General features: G+C 43.7%; 1 protein-coding gene across 2 annotated transcripts in view; it reads right to left on the reverse strand.

Moving 5' to 3' along the window:
- The window catches only part of vopp1b (VOPP1 WW domain binding protein b), a 79,540-nt gene that overhangs the window by 15,416 nt on the left and 46,771 nt on the right, over positions 1-17,353 (reverse strand). For both annotated transcript variants that reach the window (XM_085988059.1, XM_085988060.1), the window contains exons 3-4: positions 14,216-14,293; positions 3,635-3,786 (exon numbers count right to left, since the gene is read on the reverse strand). In XM_085988059.1, the coding sequence (XP_085844185.1) occupies positions 3,635-3,786; positions 14,216-14,293 (230 nt within the window). The remainder of the gene's footprint in view (positions 1-3,634; positions 3,787-14,215; positions 14,294-17,353) is intronic.

The raw sequence follows: 17,353 nt of genomic DNA on the forward strand, positions 1-17,353 counted from the left end.
ACTGCCACAAGCAGATCTTACGGGTTTGACATTAAAAAACATGTCAAAGATTGACCTGGTCACAACTGCAATGCAACCATATTAACATTTACATTTCAGGCTTTTGACTGGCTGGAAAACTGGACTTCAAAGCCGGTTTGTAGCCAGAAAAACAGTTAGTTAAATAAAAAATACTGCAAATTAAATTTAAAATATACTGTAAATTAGATTAAGTTAAACAAAAAAGTAACATTAAAGTTAAAAAAATAAAAATAGAACACAAGAACATAAAAATTAGGAGCAGACTAGGTCATACGGCCCCTCGAGCCTGCTCTGCCATTCAATAAGATCATGGCTGATCTTTGAACTCAACTTTCCCACCCAATTTCCATATCCCTTGATTCGCTGAGAGTCCAAAAATATCTCTCTCAGCCTTGAATATAGTCAATGATTCAGCATCCACAGCCCTTTGGGGTAGAGAATTCCAAAGATTCACAACCCTCTGAATTAATAAATTCCTCCTCATCTCAGTTTTAAATGGCCGACCCCTTATCCTGACACTCTGCCCCCTAGTTCTAGACTCTCCAGCCAGGGGGAAATAACCTCTCAGCATCTACCCTGTCAATCCCCCTCAGAATCTTATATGTTTCAATGAGATCACCCCTCATTCTTCTACACTCCAGAGTATAGGCCCATTCTACTCGATCTCTCCTCAAAGGACAATCCTCATCCCAGGAATCAATCTAGTAAACCTTCAATGCTCTGTCGCTAAGGCAAGTATATCCTTCCTTCCTCAGATAAGGAGACCAAACTGTGCACAGTATTCCAGGTGTGGTCTCCCCAAAACCTTGTACAATTGTAGTAAGACTTCCTTACTCTTGTACTCCAACCCCCTTGCAATAAAGGCCAACATGGCATTTGCCTTCCTAATTGCTTGCTGTACCTGCATGCTAACTGTTCCCTGTACGAGGACACCTAAAACTTTCTGAAAACCAACATTTAATAGTTTCTCACCATTTAAAAAATATTCTGTTTTTCTGTTCTTCCTACCAAAGTGAATAACCTCATATTTACCCGCATTATACTCAGTCTGCCACCTTATTGCCCATTCACTTAACCTGCCTATATCCCTTTGCAGGTTCTGTGTGTCCTTCTCACAACTCACTTTCCCACCTAGCTTTGTATCGTCAGCAAACTTGGATACATTACACTCGGTCCCTTCATCCAAGTCATCATTAATATACAGGAAACTCTTTGGTATCCGGCACCGACGGGACTGGGATGGTGCCGGTTGATTAAAAATTCCGGATGGCGGAGAGTGTTATCTACCGAGGCTATTTTTTATCTACTGAGACTACCAGCAGCACGGGAGAGTCAGACTCCTGTTACAGTATTGAGGTGTTCGGACTTCCGACAGCGCCAAGAAGCCGAGTAGTGGCAGTTTGGAGAACTACCCTCACTGACTAACTGACACCGTGGGAAACTCTGACTCGGCAACATTTCCGGTTATTGAGGTGTTGTTTTCAGAGTATGAATTTTGCCGGTAGAGAATTCCGGATATTTAGATGCCGTTTAAACGAGAGTTTCCTGTAGATTGTAAATAGCTGAGGCCCAAGCACTGATCTTTGCAGCAACCTGCTAGTTACAGCCTGCCAAACTGAAAATGACCCGTTTATCCCTACTTTGTTTTCTGTGTTAACCAGTCCTCTATCCATGATAATATATTACCCCCAACCCAATGGGCTCTTATCTTATGTAACAACCTTGTGTGGCACCTTATTGAATGCCTTTTGGAAATCCAAATATACTACAGCCAATGGTTCCCTTTATCTACTCTGCTAGTTACATCCTCAAAAAACTTAATAAATTTGTTGAACACAATTTGCCTTTCATAAAACCATGTTGACTCTGCCTAATCATGTGATTTAAGTGCCCTGTTACCACTTCCTTAATAATGGATTCCAGCATTTTCCTGATGACATTTTTCCATGTTTTCTGTCTCCCTCCTTTCTTGAATAGCAGTGTTACATTTTCTACCTTCCAATCTGCTGGGACTGTTCTGGAATCTAGATAATTTTGGAAGATCACAACCAATGCATCCACCTCTTAGAACCTTAGGTGTGCACAGTGCCCAAGGATGGAGAGGTCAACAAAATATTGGCGAGCATGGAGTCAAGAGGAGGAATTTGGGTAGTCAGAGTTGGATTGGAAGAGGGACAAGGGATCAGGTAGTGGACTCCATAGAGGTAATAATGAGCTTGTGAGGGGGAAAACTGCAAGTGAAATGGAGTGGAAGCTGTGTTGGAGAGGGCAGGAGGCAGCAATGACCAAGTGGATTCCCTCAAGAAGAAAATGTCCATGAGCTCCAGATATTTGTTATCAGGTGAGGCCAGATGTGGGAAATGGAGTTCAGAGAAAATAGTGAACACAAGTTTGAGACATTTGCTGGTATGAGTAGCTTCACATTACTATTACAGAAAAAAATCAATTCCCAGAATTTGAGCAAGCTCATTACTGTAATAGTATTTGTTTCAGCCTTATAATGTGTAAACTGTAAATTTACATAACTGGTTGGCCCAGGGAGACTCAATAGGGTAAAGACTTTAAATTAGATTATTTCATTGATTACACAATAATTTGCTGAGCATAAACCATATTTGCAGATGACAAAACTTGGAAGAGTAGTAATATACGTCAAGAGGACAGACAGGCTGGTGGAATGGGCAGATACGTGGCAGATGAAATTCAACGCAGAGAAGTGCGAGTGGATATATTTTGGTAGGAAGAACGAGGAGACACCATTCATACTAAATGGTACAATTTTAAAGGGGGTGCAAGAACAGAGACACTCTGGTGGTGGGGGGGGGGGGGGGGGGGCTGCTTGTGCACAAATTTTTAAAGGTGGCAGGACAGGTTAACAAAGCATAAGGGGATCCTGGACTTTATACATAGAGGCATAGAGTACAAGAGCCAGGAAGTTATGCTAAACCTATATAAAACACTAGTTCAACCCCAGCTGCGTTTTGAGTCCAATCTGGGCACCACACTTTAGGAAGGACGTGAAGGCTTTGGGAGAGGGTACAGAAGAGACTTAATAGAATGTTTCCAAGGATGAGGGAATATAGTTACATGGATAGACTGGGGAAGCTGGGGTTGTTCTCCTTGGAGCAGAGAAGGCCAAGAGGAGATTTGAGAGGTGCTTAAAATCATGAAGGATCTAGATAGGAGTAAATAAAGAGAAACTGTTTCCAATGGCTAAAGGGTTAATAACGAGGGGGCAGAGATTTAAGGTGATTGGCAAAAGAACCAGAGGCGACATGAGGATAAACTTTTTTACGCAACGAGTGGTTAGGATTTGGAATGCACTGCGTGATAGGGTGGTGGAAACAGATTCAATAGTAGATTCAAAATTGAATTAGATAAATACTTGGAGAAAAAATTGCAGGAATATGGGGAAAGTGGGACTAACTGGATTGCTCTTCGAAAGAGCCAGCGCAGACTCAATGGGCCGAATGGCCTCCTCCTGTGATGTACTATTCTATGATTCTATTTTATTACATTTTGTTTTGAAAATATTGCAAAACTTCAATACAAATGTGCTCGGTCATTCAGGCCACAAACCTGGTCCTGAAATTTGAACTAATGTAATACTTACTTCCTGTGGTCTGACATCCAGTTGTGTTAACAGGCTGCCTAGTGAAACCCACTGTAAATGGAGGGTCATCAGTCATTTGAGGCGGATGCAGTCGTCTCCGGATAAAGAAACCAGCACCACAACAAAACAGGACCCCCATCATCAAGAGAAACCTGTAGAAAGGGATAAACAGAACGAGGAGTCAGGTACACAAGCGAATATCACCATCTTTGCTCATTTCCCCCCAATGTATTTCTGATTAGGAATAGAGCAACAAGAAGTTTAGGGAATGATTGCTAGTTTAACAAAAAGGAGAGATAGTATTGTACTATGCTATGGTACTTTATTTTAAATTAAAGAAAGAATTTGCAGGGATATGGGGAAGGAGCTGGGGAAGATAGCTCTTTCAAAAGAACTGGCACAGGCACAATGGCCTTCTGTGCTGTACAATTCTATAAAATTACCAGTCTGTGTAATGTTGTAATGGTTCCAATGGGTGCCAAGTTGTTTTGACCTGGTATCACCCACACCAGAATATGGTGTAATTGGCTTTAACATGGGCCATGTCTTTAACTGAAATGGGTGCCAAACACATTTTACCAAACCTCACATTAAACGATGATAGCTGGTGCTAAGTGGCAGCTCCTATTAACTGGACATGGGCAACAGTTTGCAGCCCTAGTAAGTATGCAGAAACTGCACTCTGGCCTGTTTAGATATATGCCCCAGTTAACAAACTTAGGCAATCTTTTTCCAACAGCTTCGGCAATGTTTCTGACATCGGAAACTTGTCTCCACCCCTAGTGGATCTCCATGTTGACCCATGAAAACAGCCACTTCCAGGTGCCCTTCGACAGCAAATTGCCAAAATGTAGGACTTTAGCCTCAGGTTTCTTCAGATGTCAGCATTTTCTGATGCTTATTGAAAGCCTATTTTCTAACAAAGTAAGTGAAGATAACTGTCATGGTAAGCACAGATCTGAGCGGAGGCGGCAGGAACATAAATAGAGCGAGAGAGAAGGCCCAGGACAGAGTGCAGACCTGAGCAGAGACGGCAGTATATATTCGGCGAAACCAAAAACAAAAAAGAAAATTAAGGAGTCACGTCACAGGACAGCAGGTAGGTAATTGGTTGGTGAGCATTGCCGTTGTCTTTATTCTCTCTAAGTTAGGGCAGGGGGTTAAAATAAAAAGTTTAGTTAGTAGTCTAATAAATAAAGGCATAGCAGGGCACCTCAGTCCTGTTGAATGCACATCCTGTGCCACATGGGAAGTCCTAGACACTCCCAGTATCTTGGAAACCAGGAAGTGTCATTAGCTGGAGGAGCTCAAGCTCTGGGTTTTGGAGCTTCAGAAGCAGCTGGCATCACTGCACCACATCCACGAGGCTGAGAGCTACGTGGATAGTACGTTTCAGGAGGAGGTCATCCCGCAGCTTAAGTGTGTGCAGGCAGAGAGGGAATGGGTGACCGCATTACAGACAAGGAGGACCAGGCTTGTAGTGCAGGAGTCCCCAGAGTGCATCTCGCCCTCTAACCAGTATTGAGGAGGGTGATAGTTCCTCTGGGGAGTACAACCAGAGCCAAGGCGGCTCAGTTAAGGGGGGAGGGGGGAAGGAGGAAGGTCAGAAAGGCAATAGTGGTAGGTGATTCTATAGTTAGGTGAACAGACAGGTGCTTCTGCAGCCACAGACATGACTCCAGGATGGTATGTTGCCTCCCTGGTGCCAGGATCAAGGATGTCACTGAGTGGTTACAGGACATTGAGGGGGTAGGGTGAACAGCCAGAGCTTGGCAGGGGGATGGGAACCCGAGCATAGATTCAGAAGGCAGAGAAGTAAAGCTGGAAATGGAAGGCAGAAAATTAGTAAGCAAGTTTGGAAGGCAGAGGAAACAAAGGCTAGAAAACAGACAACAAAGGAGTTTGGTGGTGCTTAATGGTATATACTTCAATGCAAGGCATCTAGTGAATAAGGCAGTTGAGCTGAGGGCAGATAGACACGTGCAAGTATGTTATCTCAGTTATTACTGAAACATGGCTTAAAGGGCAGGAATGGCAGCTAAACATTCCTGGTTACAGGATTTTCAGACGAGATAGAGGGGGGGGATAAAAAAAAGGGGGGGGTCGCAATATTGGTTAAGGAAAGAATTACAACTGTGAGGAGGGATGACAGGTTAGAAGGATCATCAAATGAGGCCATATGGCTTGAACTGAAGAACAAAAAAGGGGCAATCACAATGCTGGGACTGTACTATAGACCCCCAAACAGTCAGAGGGAGATAGAAGAGCAAATCTGTAGGCAAATTTATGAGAAGTGCAAAAATAATAGGGCAGTAATAGGAGGGGATTTCAACTACCCTAATATTAACTGGGATAGAATCAGTGTAAAAGGTATAGAGGGTACAGAATTCTTAAAATGCATTCAGGGGAACTTTTTTTTAGCCAGTACGTAGCAAACCCAACAAGAGAGAGGGGGCAGTTCTGGACTTTGTTTTAGGGAATGAACAATCAATATAAAGCAGATGCTGGAAATACTCAGCAGGCCAGGCAGCATCTGTGGAGAGGGGAGAAACATTAACGTTTCAATGTTAACTCAGTTTCTCTCGCCACAGATATTGCCTGACCTGCTGAGTATTTCCAGCATTTTCGGTTTTTATTCTAGGGAATGAAACATAGAAACTAGGAGCAGGAGTAGGCCATTCGGCCCTTCGAGCCTGCTCCGCCATTCAACGAGATCATGGCTGATCATCCAAACCCTAGCACCCGGTCCCTACACCGACAGCCATCCCACCCAAGCCCTATCCCCGTAACCCCACGTATTTAATCCCCCCTAACACTAAGGGCCAATTTTTTATCATGGCCAATCAACCTAACCCGCACATCTTTGGACTGTGGGAGGAAACCGGAGCACCCGGAGAAAACCCACGCAAACACGGGGAGAATGTGCAAACTCCACACAGACAGTCACCCGAGGCCGGATTTGAACCCGGGTCCCTGGCGCTGTGAGGCAACAGTGCTAACCACTATGCCACCGTGCTGCCCTCGGCTGGGCAGGTGGAAGGGGTATCAGTGGGAGAGCGTTTTGGTGGTAGTGATCATAATTCAGTTAGACTTAGTCTAGTTATGGAAAAAGACAAAGATAGACCAGGAGTAAAAGTTCTCAATTGGGGAAAGGCTAATTTTACTAAGCCGAGATGTGATTTAGCAAAAGTGGACTGGAAACAGCTACTTGAAGGTAAATCAATATCAAAGCAGTGGGAAGCGTGCAAGGAAGAGATAGTGAAGGTTCAGAGCAAATATGTTCCCATAAAGAAAATGGATGGCACTCCCAAATCTAGAACCCCTTGGGTGTCTAGCAGCATAAAGAGTAGGATAAGGAAAGGGAAGCTTTTGTCAGATACCTGGAGCTCAATACTGCAGATAGCCTAGGGGAGTACAGGAAATGCAGGGTGAAATTAAAAAGGAAAGCAAATAGGGCATGACAAATCATTGGCAAGTAAAATCAAGGAAAACCCAAAAGAGGTTCTTTAAATACATAAAGAGCAAGAGGATAACCAAAGAAAGAGTAGGGCCTATTAGAGACCAAAAAGTAACCTGTGTGTGGAGGCGGCAGACCTGGGTATGGTTCTTGATGAATACTTTGCGTCTGTCTTCACAAATAAGAGGGGCGATGCAGACATTGTAGTTAAGGAGGAAGAGTGTGAAATATCAGGTGGGATAAACATAGTGAGGGGGGAAGTATTAGAGAGTTTAGCATCTTTGAAAGTAGGTAAATCGCCTGGCCCGGATGAAATGTTCCTAGGCTGTTAAGAGAAGCAAGGGAGGAAATAGTGGAAGCTCTGACCATTTTCCAATCCTCTCTGGCTACAGGCGTGGTGCCAGAGGACTGGAGGACTTCTAAAGTTGTACCGTTGTTTAAAAAGGGAGAAAGGGATAAGACCAAGTAATTACAGGTCAGTCAGCCTAATCTCGGTGGTGGGAAAATTATTGGAAAAATTTATGAGGTACAGTCATTTAGAAAGGCACAGATTAATCAAGGAGTCAGCATGGATTTGTTAAGGGACGGTCAGGTCTGACTAACTGGATTGATTTTTTTTGAGGAGGTAATGAGAAGGGTAGCGCATTTGATGTAGTCTACATGGATTTTAGCAAGGCCTTTGACAAGGTCCCACATGGCAGACTGGTCAGAAAAGTAAAAGCCCATGGGATCCAAGGGAAAGTGGCAAGTTGGATCCAAAATTGGCTCAGTGGCAGGAAGCAAAGGGTAATGGTCGACGGGTGTTTTTGTGACTGGAAGGCCGTTTCCAGTGGGGTTCCGCAGAGCTCAGTACTAGGTCCTTTGCTTTTTGTGGTATACATCAATGATTTAGACTTCAATGTAGGGGGCACGATTAAGAAGTTTGCAGATGATACCAAAATTGGTTGATAAGTGACTAAGAAAGCAATAGACTGCAGGAAGGTATCAATGGGCTGGTCAGGTGGGCAGAAATGTGGCAAATGGAATTCAATCCAGAGAAGTGTGAGGTAATGCATTTGGGGGGGGGGGGGGGGGTGGGCTAACAAGGCAAGGGAATACACAATAAATGGTAGGATACTGAGAAGTGTAGAGGAACAGAGGAACCTTGGAGCGCATGTCTACAGATCCCTGAAGGTTTCAGGACAGGTAGATAAGGTGGTTAAGAAGGCATACAGGATACTTTCCTTTATTAGCCAAGGCACAGAATATAAGAGCAGAGAGGTTATGCTAGAACTGTAAAACATTTGTTCGGCCACAGCAAGAGTACTACGTATAGTTCTGGTCACCACATTACAGGAAAGATGTGATTGCACTAGAGAGGGTACAGAAGAGATTTACAAGGATGTTGGCAGGACTGGAAAATTTTAGCTATGAGGAAAGATTGGATAGGCTGGAGTTGTTTTCTTTGAAACAGAGGAGGCAGAGGGGAGATTTAATTGAGGTGTATAACATTATAAAGGGGCCTAGGTAGAGGGGTTAGGAAGGACCTATTTCCCCACAGAGGGGTCAATAACCAGGGGGCATAGAATTAAAGTAATTGGTAGAAGGATTAGAGGGGGGTGGAGGAGAATTTTTTTCACCCAGAGGGTGGTGGGTGTGTGGAACACACTGCCTGAAAGAGTGGTAGAAGCAGAAACCCTAATCACATTTTAAAAAGTACTTGGATATACAATTAAAGTACTGTAACCTGCAAGGCTAAGGACCAAGAACCGGAAAGTGGGATTAGGCTGGATAGCTCCTTTTCTGCCAGCACAGACATGATATGCTGAATGGCCTCCTTCTAGGCTGTAAATATCTATGATTCTATGGAGTCCCTCCTTGTAAATAAGAAAATTGATAAACTACACCACTTTGGTTAGCAAACTAAGTAACACTTGCCTTTGGTCAGTTCTGAATCTGGGCCTGGTCATCTCTCAAGGTAGACTGACCTAGGCCTTACCTGTCTCTCCAACCAAGAACATGCGTTTCTCTCCTTTTGTTGCTCAGGTGAACAGGATCCTCAGGGCTTGACTTCTAATTCCTTTCCTTTCCAGAACTTGAGCTGCCAAACTAAACCAGCTGCTGCCCCTCCTAGAAGTTATATTTCAGCCTTAAAAATCACTCAGTTATCTCCTTCAATTTTTACTGTTCTATTGGCAGCAACCATCAGTGTAATGAGCAACTGTTTAGTGCTGTCGTTAATGACAGGTATTCACAAGAAAACGGTGAGGTCATTAGAGGGTTTATTAAGAAACAATTGTAATTTCTTGTAGACTGTCCTTGAAAATAACATGGAAGGCCGAATGACCCTTAGCATGACTGAGAACTTCATGTAATTAATATAGTAGTCGTCTTCTTAGGCAGTCCCTCTGAACCGAGGAGGACTTGCTTCCACACTAAAAATGAGTTCTCAGGTGACTGATGAGTCCAATGCAGAACCTACAGTCTCGGTCACAGGTGAGGCAGAAAGTGGTTGAAGGGGTGGGGTGCTTGGGTTGCCGTGCGCTCCTTCCGGTGTTCGCGCTTGGCTTCCGCTTGGTCCCGGTGAAGAGACTCGAGGTATTTGGCGTCTTCCCGGATGCTTCTCCTCCACTTTGTGCAGTCTTGGGCCAGGGATTCCCAGGTGTCGGTGGGGATGTTACACTTTTTCAAGGAAGCTTTGAGGGTGTCCTTGAAGCATTTCCTCTGCCCACCTGGGGCTCTCTTGCCGTGTCAGAGCTCAGAGTAGAGCGCTTGTTTTGGGAGTCTCGTATCGGGCATGCGGACGACGTGACCCGCCCATCAAAGCTGATCGAGCGTGGTCAAAGCTTCGATGCTGGGGATGTTGGCCTGAGCGAGAACACAGACGTTGGTGCGCCTATCCTGCCAATGGATTTGCAGAGGCAGCGTTGGTGGTACCTCTCCAGTGCTTTGAGGTGCCTGCTGTACATGGTCCATGTCTCTGAAGCATACAGGAGGGCGGGTATCACTACTGCTCTGTAGACCATGAGCTTGGTGCTGGGTTTGAGGTCCTGGTCTTCAAACACTCCCTTCCTCAGGCGACTGAAGGCTGCACTGGCACACTGAAGGCGGTGTTGGACTTAGTCATCGACGTCTGCCCTTGTTGACAGTAGGCTCCCAAGGTATGGAAAGTGGTCCATGTTGTCCAAGGCCTCGTCGTGGATTTTGATAATCAAGGAGCGGTACTATGTGGCGGGGGCAGGTTGGTAGAGGACCTTTGTCTTACGGATGTTTGGTGTAAGGCCCATGCTCTCGTATGCTTCGGTGAAGGTGTTGACGATGGTTTGGAGTTCGGCCTCAGTGTGCGCAGACGCAAACGTCGTCTGCATACTGTAATTCGATGAGAGGATGGGACGACCTTGGATCTGGACTGGAGGCGACTGAGGTTGAACAGTTTCCCGTTTGTTCTGTAGATTAGCTCCACTCCAGCAGGGAGCTTACTGAGGGTGAGATGGAGCATTGCAGCCAGGAAGATCGAGAGGAGCATTGGTGCGATGATTTAATATAGTAAATTTATGATAGCTCAATATGATTGAGGAAAAATCACTACAGGTATGATCCTAGCTTCAATAAAGTTTCAAAATTGGTAGGGGAGGAAAAGGGAAGGGGAAAGAGGTGTAGACCACAATGAAATAAAAGAAAACTCAAAATGGAGGCATGAAAATGGAGCTTGCGGCCAAGTGACGAAGCACCCAACCACCCCTCGCAACTTGATGGCTGCCAAGTTGGAAGTGCTGCTGCAAAAAGCGGGTGCAAGGGGGGGTTTCACAGTTTAGCACTCCAGGGCACTATCTTCAGAGTAGAGCATGAACCTTGCCAGTGAAGGTGGCGGTGGCCAGTTCAACAGTCTATATGGTACACTGGTGTCATCTATGATGTCCTGAACTCATGGGAATCTGTTCTGAAAAGTTCTGTACTCTGTTAAGTTGATGCTTCCTTTGCACATGAAACTTTATGACCATGTTGCCTGTTGCAAATAATACCTCAAGTGCAGTTGCACCTGCCTTTGTTGTATACTCATCTAAATCATGGAGGCCATCTGCAGTAATTAGATTGCTGCAAATTAAATGGTATTTGAATATAAGACTACTGTAGGAAAATGATTGGTAACATTTTTTGGTAACAGAGTTTAATGCAGGAAGGAAAATGAAGCAAAAAATAAATGCTTATGAAAAAACTAAATTCCAACCAAATTTACAAAATTTATAGTTGGCTTTAGGAAGCCTACTTCTCTAGACCAGACAAGTCATGTATCAAGTTTATATAGGTGAGGTCAGCCAAAGAGAAGTATGCAAAATCCAGCACAGGATCAATTTATTTAAATGAGGCTAGCACTACACTCCAGCCGACTTGTGCATGACCAGTTTGTGTCAAAAATAAAGCACAGGCCTGTAGGCTCAATTTTGGAACCTGCACTAGCCAGTAACAAGGCTCCACACCACCAATGAAGCTTTGAGTTTATGTCCCCTTCTTGCCCAATCAGTGGAACTTATAGAATTTACACCACAGAAACAGGCCATTCAGCCTAACTGGTCTATGCTAGTGTTTATGCTCCACATGAACCACTTCGCAGCACCCCTCTTCATCTAACTATCAGCAAATAATCTTTCACTAATTTACCTTATAAACTCTTTCATAACTTTGAATGCTTCTATTCGATCTCCAATTACCCTTCTCTGCTCCAGTGATTGCAGCCCTAGTTTTGAGGGGTCTCACTCTTCGATCATCCAAGTTAATCTACATTGCACTTTTGCCAAGGCTCAAATATTCTTTCACTAATTGGATGCCCAGAACTGCACATGGTAACCTAACCAATATCTTGTACATATTTGTCATCACCACCTTGCAATTTCAATGACGCTATAAATAAAATCCAGAAAACCATTTGCTTCTTTTCCATCTGCAATCCAACTTTTAACAATCTGGTTATTTGCACCCTAGATCCCTCGGTTACTTAACTTCATTAAGAATATTTCATTCTCTTTTTTCGTGGATATTGATTAGCATATTATGAACTATATTTGCCATATAGGTTGTCAGCAAATTTTGACAATATTCCCTCTATGCCAAGTCCAAATCATTTATGGATAGAGAACAAGAGAAGTCCTAGTACAGATCCCTGGGGCACACCACTGGCTGTAACTTGCCAATTTGAGAATACCCATTTAGTTCTCTCGGCCGGTTTATGAAATCACATACTTGGCAAGAACCCTCACCAGTAAAGAGTGCATATTGCTTTAAGTTTCCATCGATTAATTTTAGTGAATGGAAATTAAGGGGCAGCACACAGCACACTCCTGAATTCTTATCCAAACCTCCGTCCCCAATGTCACATTATGTCCTCTCCATACTTTATACATGGCTGTACCTCTGCTACTGCCTACATTCTCACATCTAGCTTCTTTTCTTCGCTCAAAAGCTCTGCATGACAGAAAAGCTTTACCAGAAGCTAAATATGTAATCAGCCAGAAAGTCCAACTCTAGAGTCTGCAATTTTAAAAGTTCAATGAAATTTATAAATAGCCTGTAAAGCACAAAGGAAGATTGTTGTGGTTGTTGGAGGCAATCATCCCAGCCCCAGGATATCACTGCAGGAGTTCCTTAGGGTAGTGTCCTAGGTCCAACCAGCTTCAGCTGCTTCAATCAGAAGGTCAGAAGTAGGGATGTTCGCTGATGATTGCACAGTGTTCAGTTCCATTCCCAGCTCCTCAGATAATGAAGCAGTCCGTGCCCACATGCAGCAAGACCTGGACAACATTCAAACTTGGGCTGATAAGTGGCAAGTAACATTCATGCCACACAATTACTATCTCCAAGAGAGAGTCTAACCACCGTCTCTCGACGATCAGTGGCATTACCATCGTCGAATCCTCCACCAACAACATCCTGGGCGTCACCATTGACCAGAAACTTAACTAGACCAGCCATATAAATACCGTGGCTACAAAAGCAGGTCAGAGGCTGGGTATTCTGCAGCAAGTGACTCACACAATTACAGAATCTACAGTGCAGATAGAGGCCATTTCAGCCCATCGAGCCTGCACCGACACATATCCCACCCTATCCCCGTAACCCCACGTATTTAATCCCCTAACACTAAGGGTCAATTTATCATAGCCAAATCAACCTAACCTGCACATCTTTGGACTGTGGGAGGAAACCCACGCAGACACAGGGAGAATGTGCAAACTCCACACAGACAGTCGCCCGAGGCCAGATTTGAACCCGGGTCCCTGGCACTGTGAGGCAACAGTGCTAACCACTATGCCACCGTGCTCACCTCCTGACTCCCCAAAGCCTTTCCACCATCTACAAGGCACAAGTAAGGAGTGTGATGGAATACACTCCACTTGCCTGAAAGTGCAGCTCCAACAACACTCAAGCAGCTCAACACCATCAAGGACAAAGCAGCCCACTTGATTGGCACCTCATCCTCCACCATCTTAAACATTTCCTCCCTCCACCACCGGCGTACTGTGGCTGCAGTGTGTACCATCGACAAGATGCACTGCAGCAACTCACCAAGGCTTCTTCGACAGCAGCTCCCAAACCTGCAACCTCTAACACCTAGAAGGCCAAGGACAGCAGGCGCACGAGAACACCACCGCCTTCAAGTTCCCCTCCAAGTCTCACAGCATCCTGGCTTGGAAATATATCACCGTTCCTTCATCATTGCTGGGTCAAAATCCTGGAACTCCCTCCCTAACACTGTGGGAGTACCTTCACCACACAGACTGCAGCGGTTCAAGGTGGCAGCTCACCACCACCTTCGAGGGCAATTAGGGATGGGCAGTAAATGCTGGTCTTGCCAGCGACTCCCATATCCGTGAATGAATAAAAAAAAGTTCTAGTTTGAGTAAACCTGAACTATAGCTGTGAGCTTAAGTTGAGTTGTTATAGACTGTCTTCATTGCATACAGCTTAAATATATATAGTGCCTGAGATTAAATTAAACAAGGCAATATGTGAAGAGGGTTGAGTGAATACTGTGCCAGAAAATTGAAGACAGACAAGATCTGAGGACATTGGTCTATAGTTTTTTTCATTCCCCCCCAATCTACCAGATTATTTAATGTACATAACTGCACTCTTTAAAAAAAACTCACCAAAAATACCATAACCGTTGAATAGAGAAAGCTCGCATACAGCATCTTGTACCACAACAGTCCTCATATGCGCGGCATCTATGAAAGAAGCAAATTACGTCAGATACATTGGTCAATACAATGGCAACAGCATTCTATACATCAGCACTGTTATTCTTTGGCCCCAATGTTGTGTCCTTTTAAGGATAAAGCAGTTGACCTCATTACTGACTATTTTCTTGCATCACTTCCTGCGAGTTAAGTATCAGCTTTGTTCAGTTGTTAGCACGCTTGGTCTCGTGTTAGAAAGTTGTAGGTTCAAATCCCACTTCAGGATTTGAGAACATTATCTAAGCTGATAATGAGTTCAGTACTAAAGAAGTGCTGCATTGTTGGCAGTGCAATCTTTCAAGGCAAGACATTAAACCAAGGCCCCATCTGTCTGTCCTGTTAGATGAGTAGAAATAAAAGATTCCATGGCACGATTCTGTGCAGCAAGGAAGTGTTGTGGACAATATTCTTCCCTCAAACATCACCAGATTAACTGATCATTCATTTCATTTGCAGCTTGTGGTAGTTTGCTGTGTGCAACTCAGTAATCCCATTTAGCTACATTAAAAACTGTGACTGCACCTCAAAAGTAATTAATTGGCTATGAATACATGGACTGAACCTGCAAAACACTTATGTCTCAAAATTTAAGGTGTAGCACATTATCTTCAGGGAGGTGAAGTGTTTTGTCCATGGCAGAGGTAGGGAATGAAAGTGTCCAAATTTTACTCTGTCAGTAGCAAACACTCCTCGGCACAATATAGCATTGGTTCACCATTAGTAAATTTCTTTCTACTGTCTCACCAACATGCCTAATGCTGCATTCAGGAAAGTGCTGTTTACTGCACGTGAGATTTTTTAAGTTTCCCACACTAACTACCCTTAAAACCTCTGAATTAGACTATTAATTTTAATGCCACTTCATGCTCAATTACTGGCAAATTTGTGCCACATCCACTCGTAACAATAGTGAAGACGTCCAAATCCCTTACAGCCATCAGAGAGGGGACCTTCTTCCAATCATCTTTGGTTAGATTGGAATGCAGGTCCAACAAATGAAAGGAGAGTGCTAAAACAAAACACCATCTTTTAAGATATTGTACTTTTTTTGGATTAATTTTAACTTAAAAGTCTTCTCCAACAATCAAAATGTGAATTTGGCTCACTGCCAGACAATGATTCAGCTGCTTTTCTGCAAATATTATGCCTCACAAAAATGTCACCAAATGGGACATTTTTAGTCAGTATTAAATTTAGAATAGATTCCAAACCTTTTATTATAGTCACTTGAACCATTCACTAATCAAAAGAAACTTAATTTTGTTTGTCCTGCATTTAAACTTTAAAACGGTGGCAAGTTGGTGCTCAATGACCAGCATCACCTTAATCAGTCAATCAAAAGACACACAACTGCAGCTTTTACTTCAGACTCCATGAAAAGAGGACCACAAACTAAGTTAAGAAAGCTGTAACATTTTGTGGCAAAAAAGTGAGACTGGGTTCAAACCCAGCCTAGACAGGAAGGAGAAATATCAAAGCAAGTGGTTTTGCACATCAAATTCTCGTAGTCTCAGTCCCACGCCCAATACAGGAAACTCTCGATTTACCGGCACCTAAATAACTGGAAATCTCTGTTAACCGGCAAAATTCAGGGGTAGGTTCAGGTAAGTTTAACTTCATATTAGTGGCCGTTCCTGGATCTGTGGCTGTGTAATCGGGGTTCCTGCACTTGTTGCTAAGCAACAGGGACGCTTGGTCTGTGGCCGGGGTTCTTGCACCTGTTGCCAAGCAACAGGGAAGCCTGGATTTGTTGCTGTGTACGGAGCTCTCGTACCTTTTAACTATACCTCTCCGTAATCCGGACTTTTTGATAAACTGGCACCACGCCGGTCCCATCGGTGCCGGATAAAAAAAAAGTTTCCTGTAGATACATTGCACAAAAAGTCAAAATATGCACCAATTGGCATGAATTTGACAATGGGCCTGAATTTCCAATCAGAGGCTTCGTGCGGGCAGATGCCTCCGATTGGGGGGTAAAAAAAAGACGAGCTTACCTGCTGGTTCCGTAGGTCCCGAGGTTTCCGATCCTGGGCCTCTGCTCTACGAAATGCGCAGAGGCCAAGGTATCCCAGGGGCGTATGCAGTTCGCAAGCGTCCCTGGGATCACATGGGTCATGGGGAACTAATCAAAGGGAATCCCCTTCACACTTTCCACAGGTCTGTACACACAGATCTGTCAAAAGTATGAACGGGAATCATTTTTAAAAAGTTAAACATTCAATTTTTTTTTTTTTTAAATCACATTTAAAATTAATTAAAATTACTAAATTAAATATTAAACAAAAATTAAATTTTTTGAAAAAAAATTAAACTTTTTTTTTTTTAAAAACAGGGATAAAAATACCGTACCTTTTTTTTAAAAAAAAGAAAGTATTTTTAAATTATAAATATCAGTGGAAAAAATGTTTTTTTTTTTTTTAAAAACACTCATGCTGGTAAAAGCAGGCCTTACCAGGCGCAAGATATTTAAAGGTTTTCAGCAGGCGGAGGTTGTGCAGAAAGCGCAACACTCTGCCCACGGAGGCCCATCTCCCGGGCAGGATCGCAAGTGGTGGGTTTTAGAACATGCGCTTCGCATACCTAAACCTGGCATTTGCATGACCCCTATGGGTGCGTACACAACTCGTACGCACCCATGGAGGTCAGAAAATCCAGCCCAATATTTTAGAGTCACTATAACAGGAAGTATAGTAAATCGAATTGAGTTGTTGGCAGTGTGCAGTTTGGGATTTAATTACATCATCAGCTACAGCAGTGACGATACAATGTCAATTTTACCAGTGCGTTACAATGCCAATTGAAACACCAATAGGAAACACGAGCGATGCCATCTTTAACTAATAAACTTATAATTTGATGATCTGTGGTGTTACACACAGGAGGATAATGATAGGCTGGGGGAAGAGGTGGCAAAGTGCTTTAGATGAGTGGGGATGCGGAGGGTGGAGGCTTAATGCCCAAATAAGTTCCATTTTATTTTACTAAACATAGAAACAGAAGATAGGAGCAGGAGTAGGCCATTCGGCCCCTCAAGCCCACTCTGCCATT

The sequence above is a fragment of the Somniosus microcephalus genome, chromosome 5, assembly GCF_052327205.1.
Source record: "Somniosus microcephalus isolate GS21.2 chromosome 5, FLI_Smic_1.0, whole genome shotgun sequence".
NCBI lineage: Eukaryota > Metazoa > Chordata > Chondrichthyes > Squaliformes > Somniosidae > Somniosus > Somniosus microcephalus.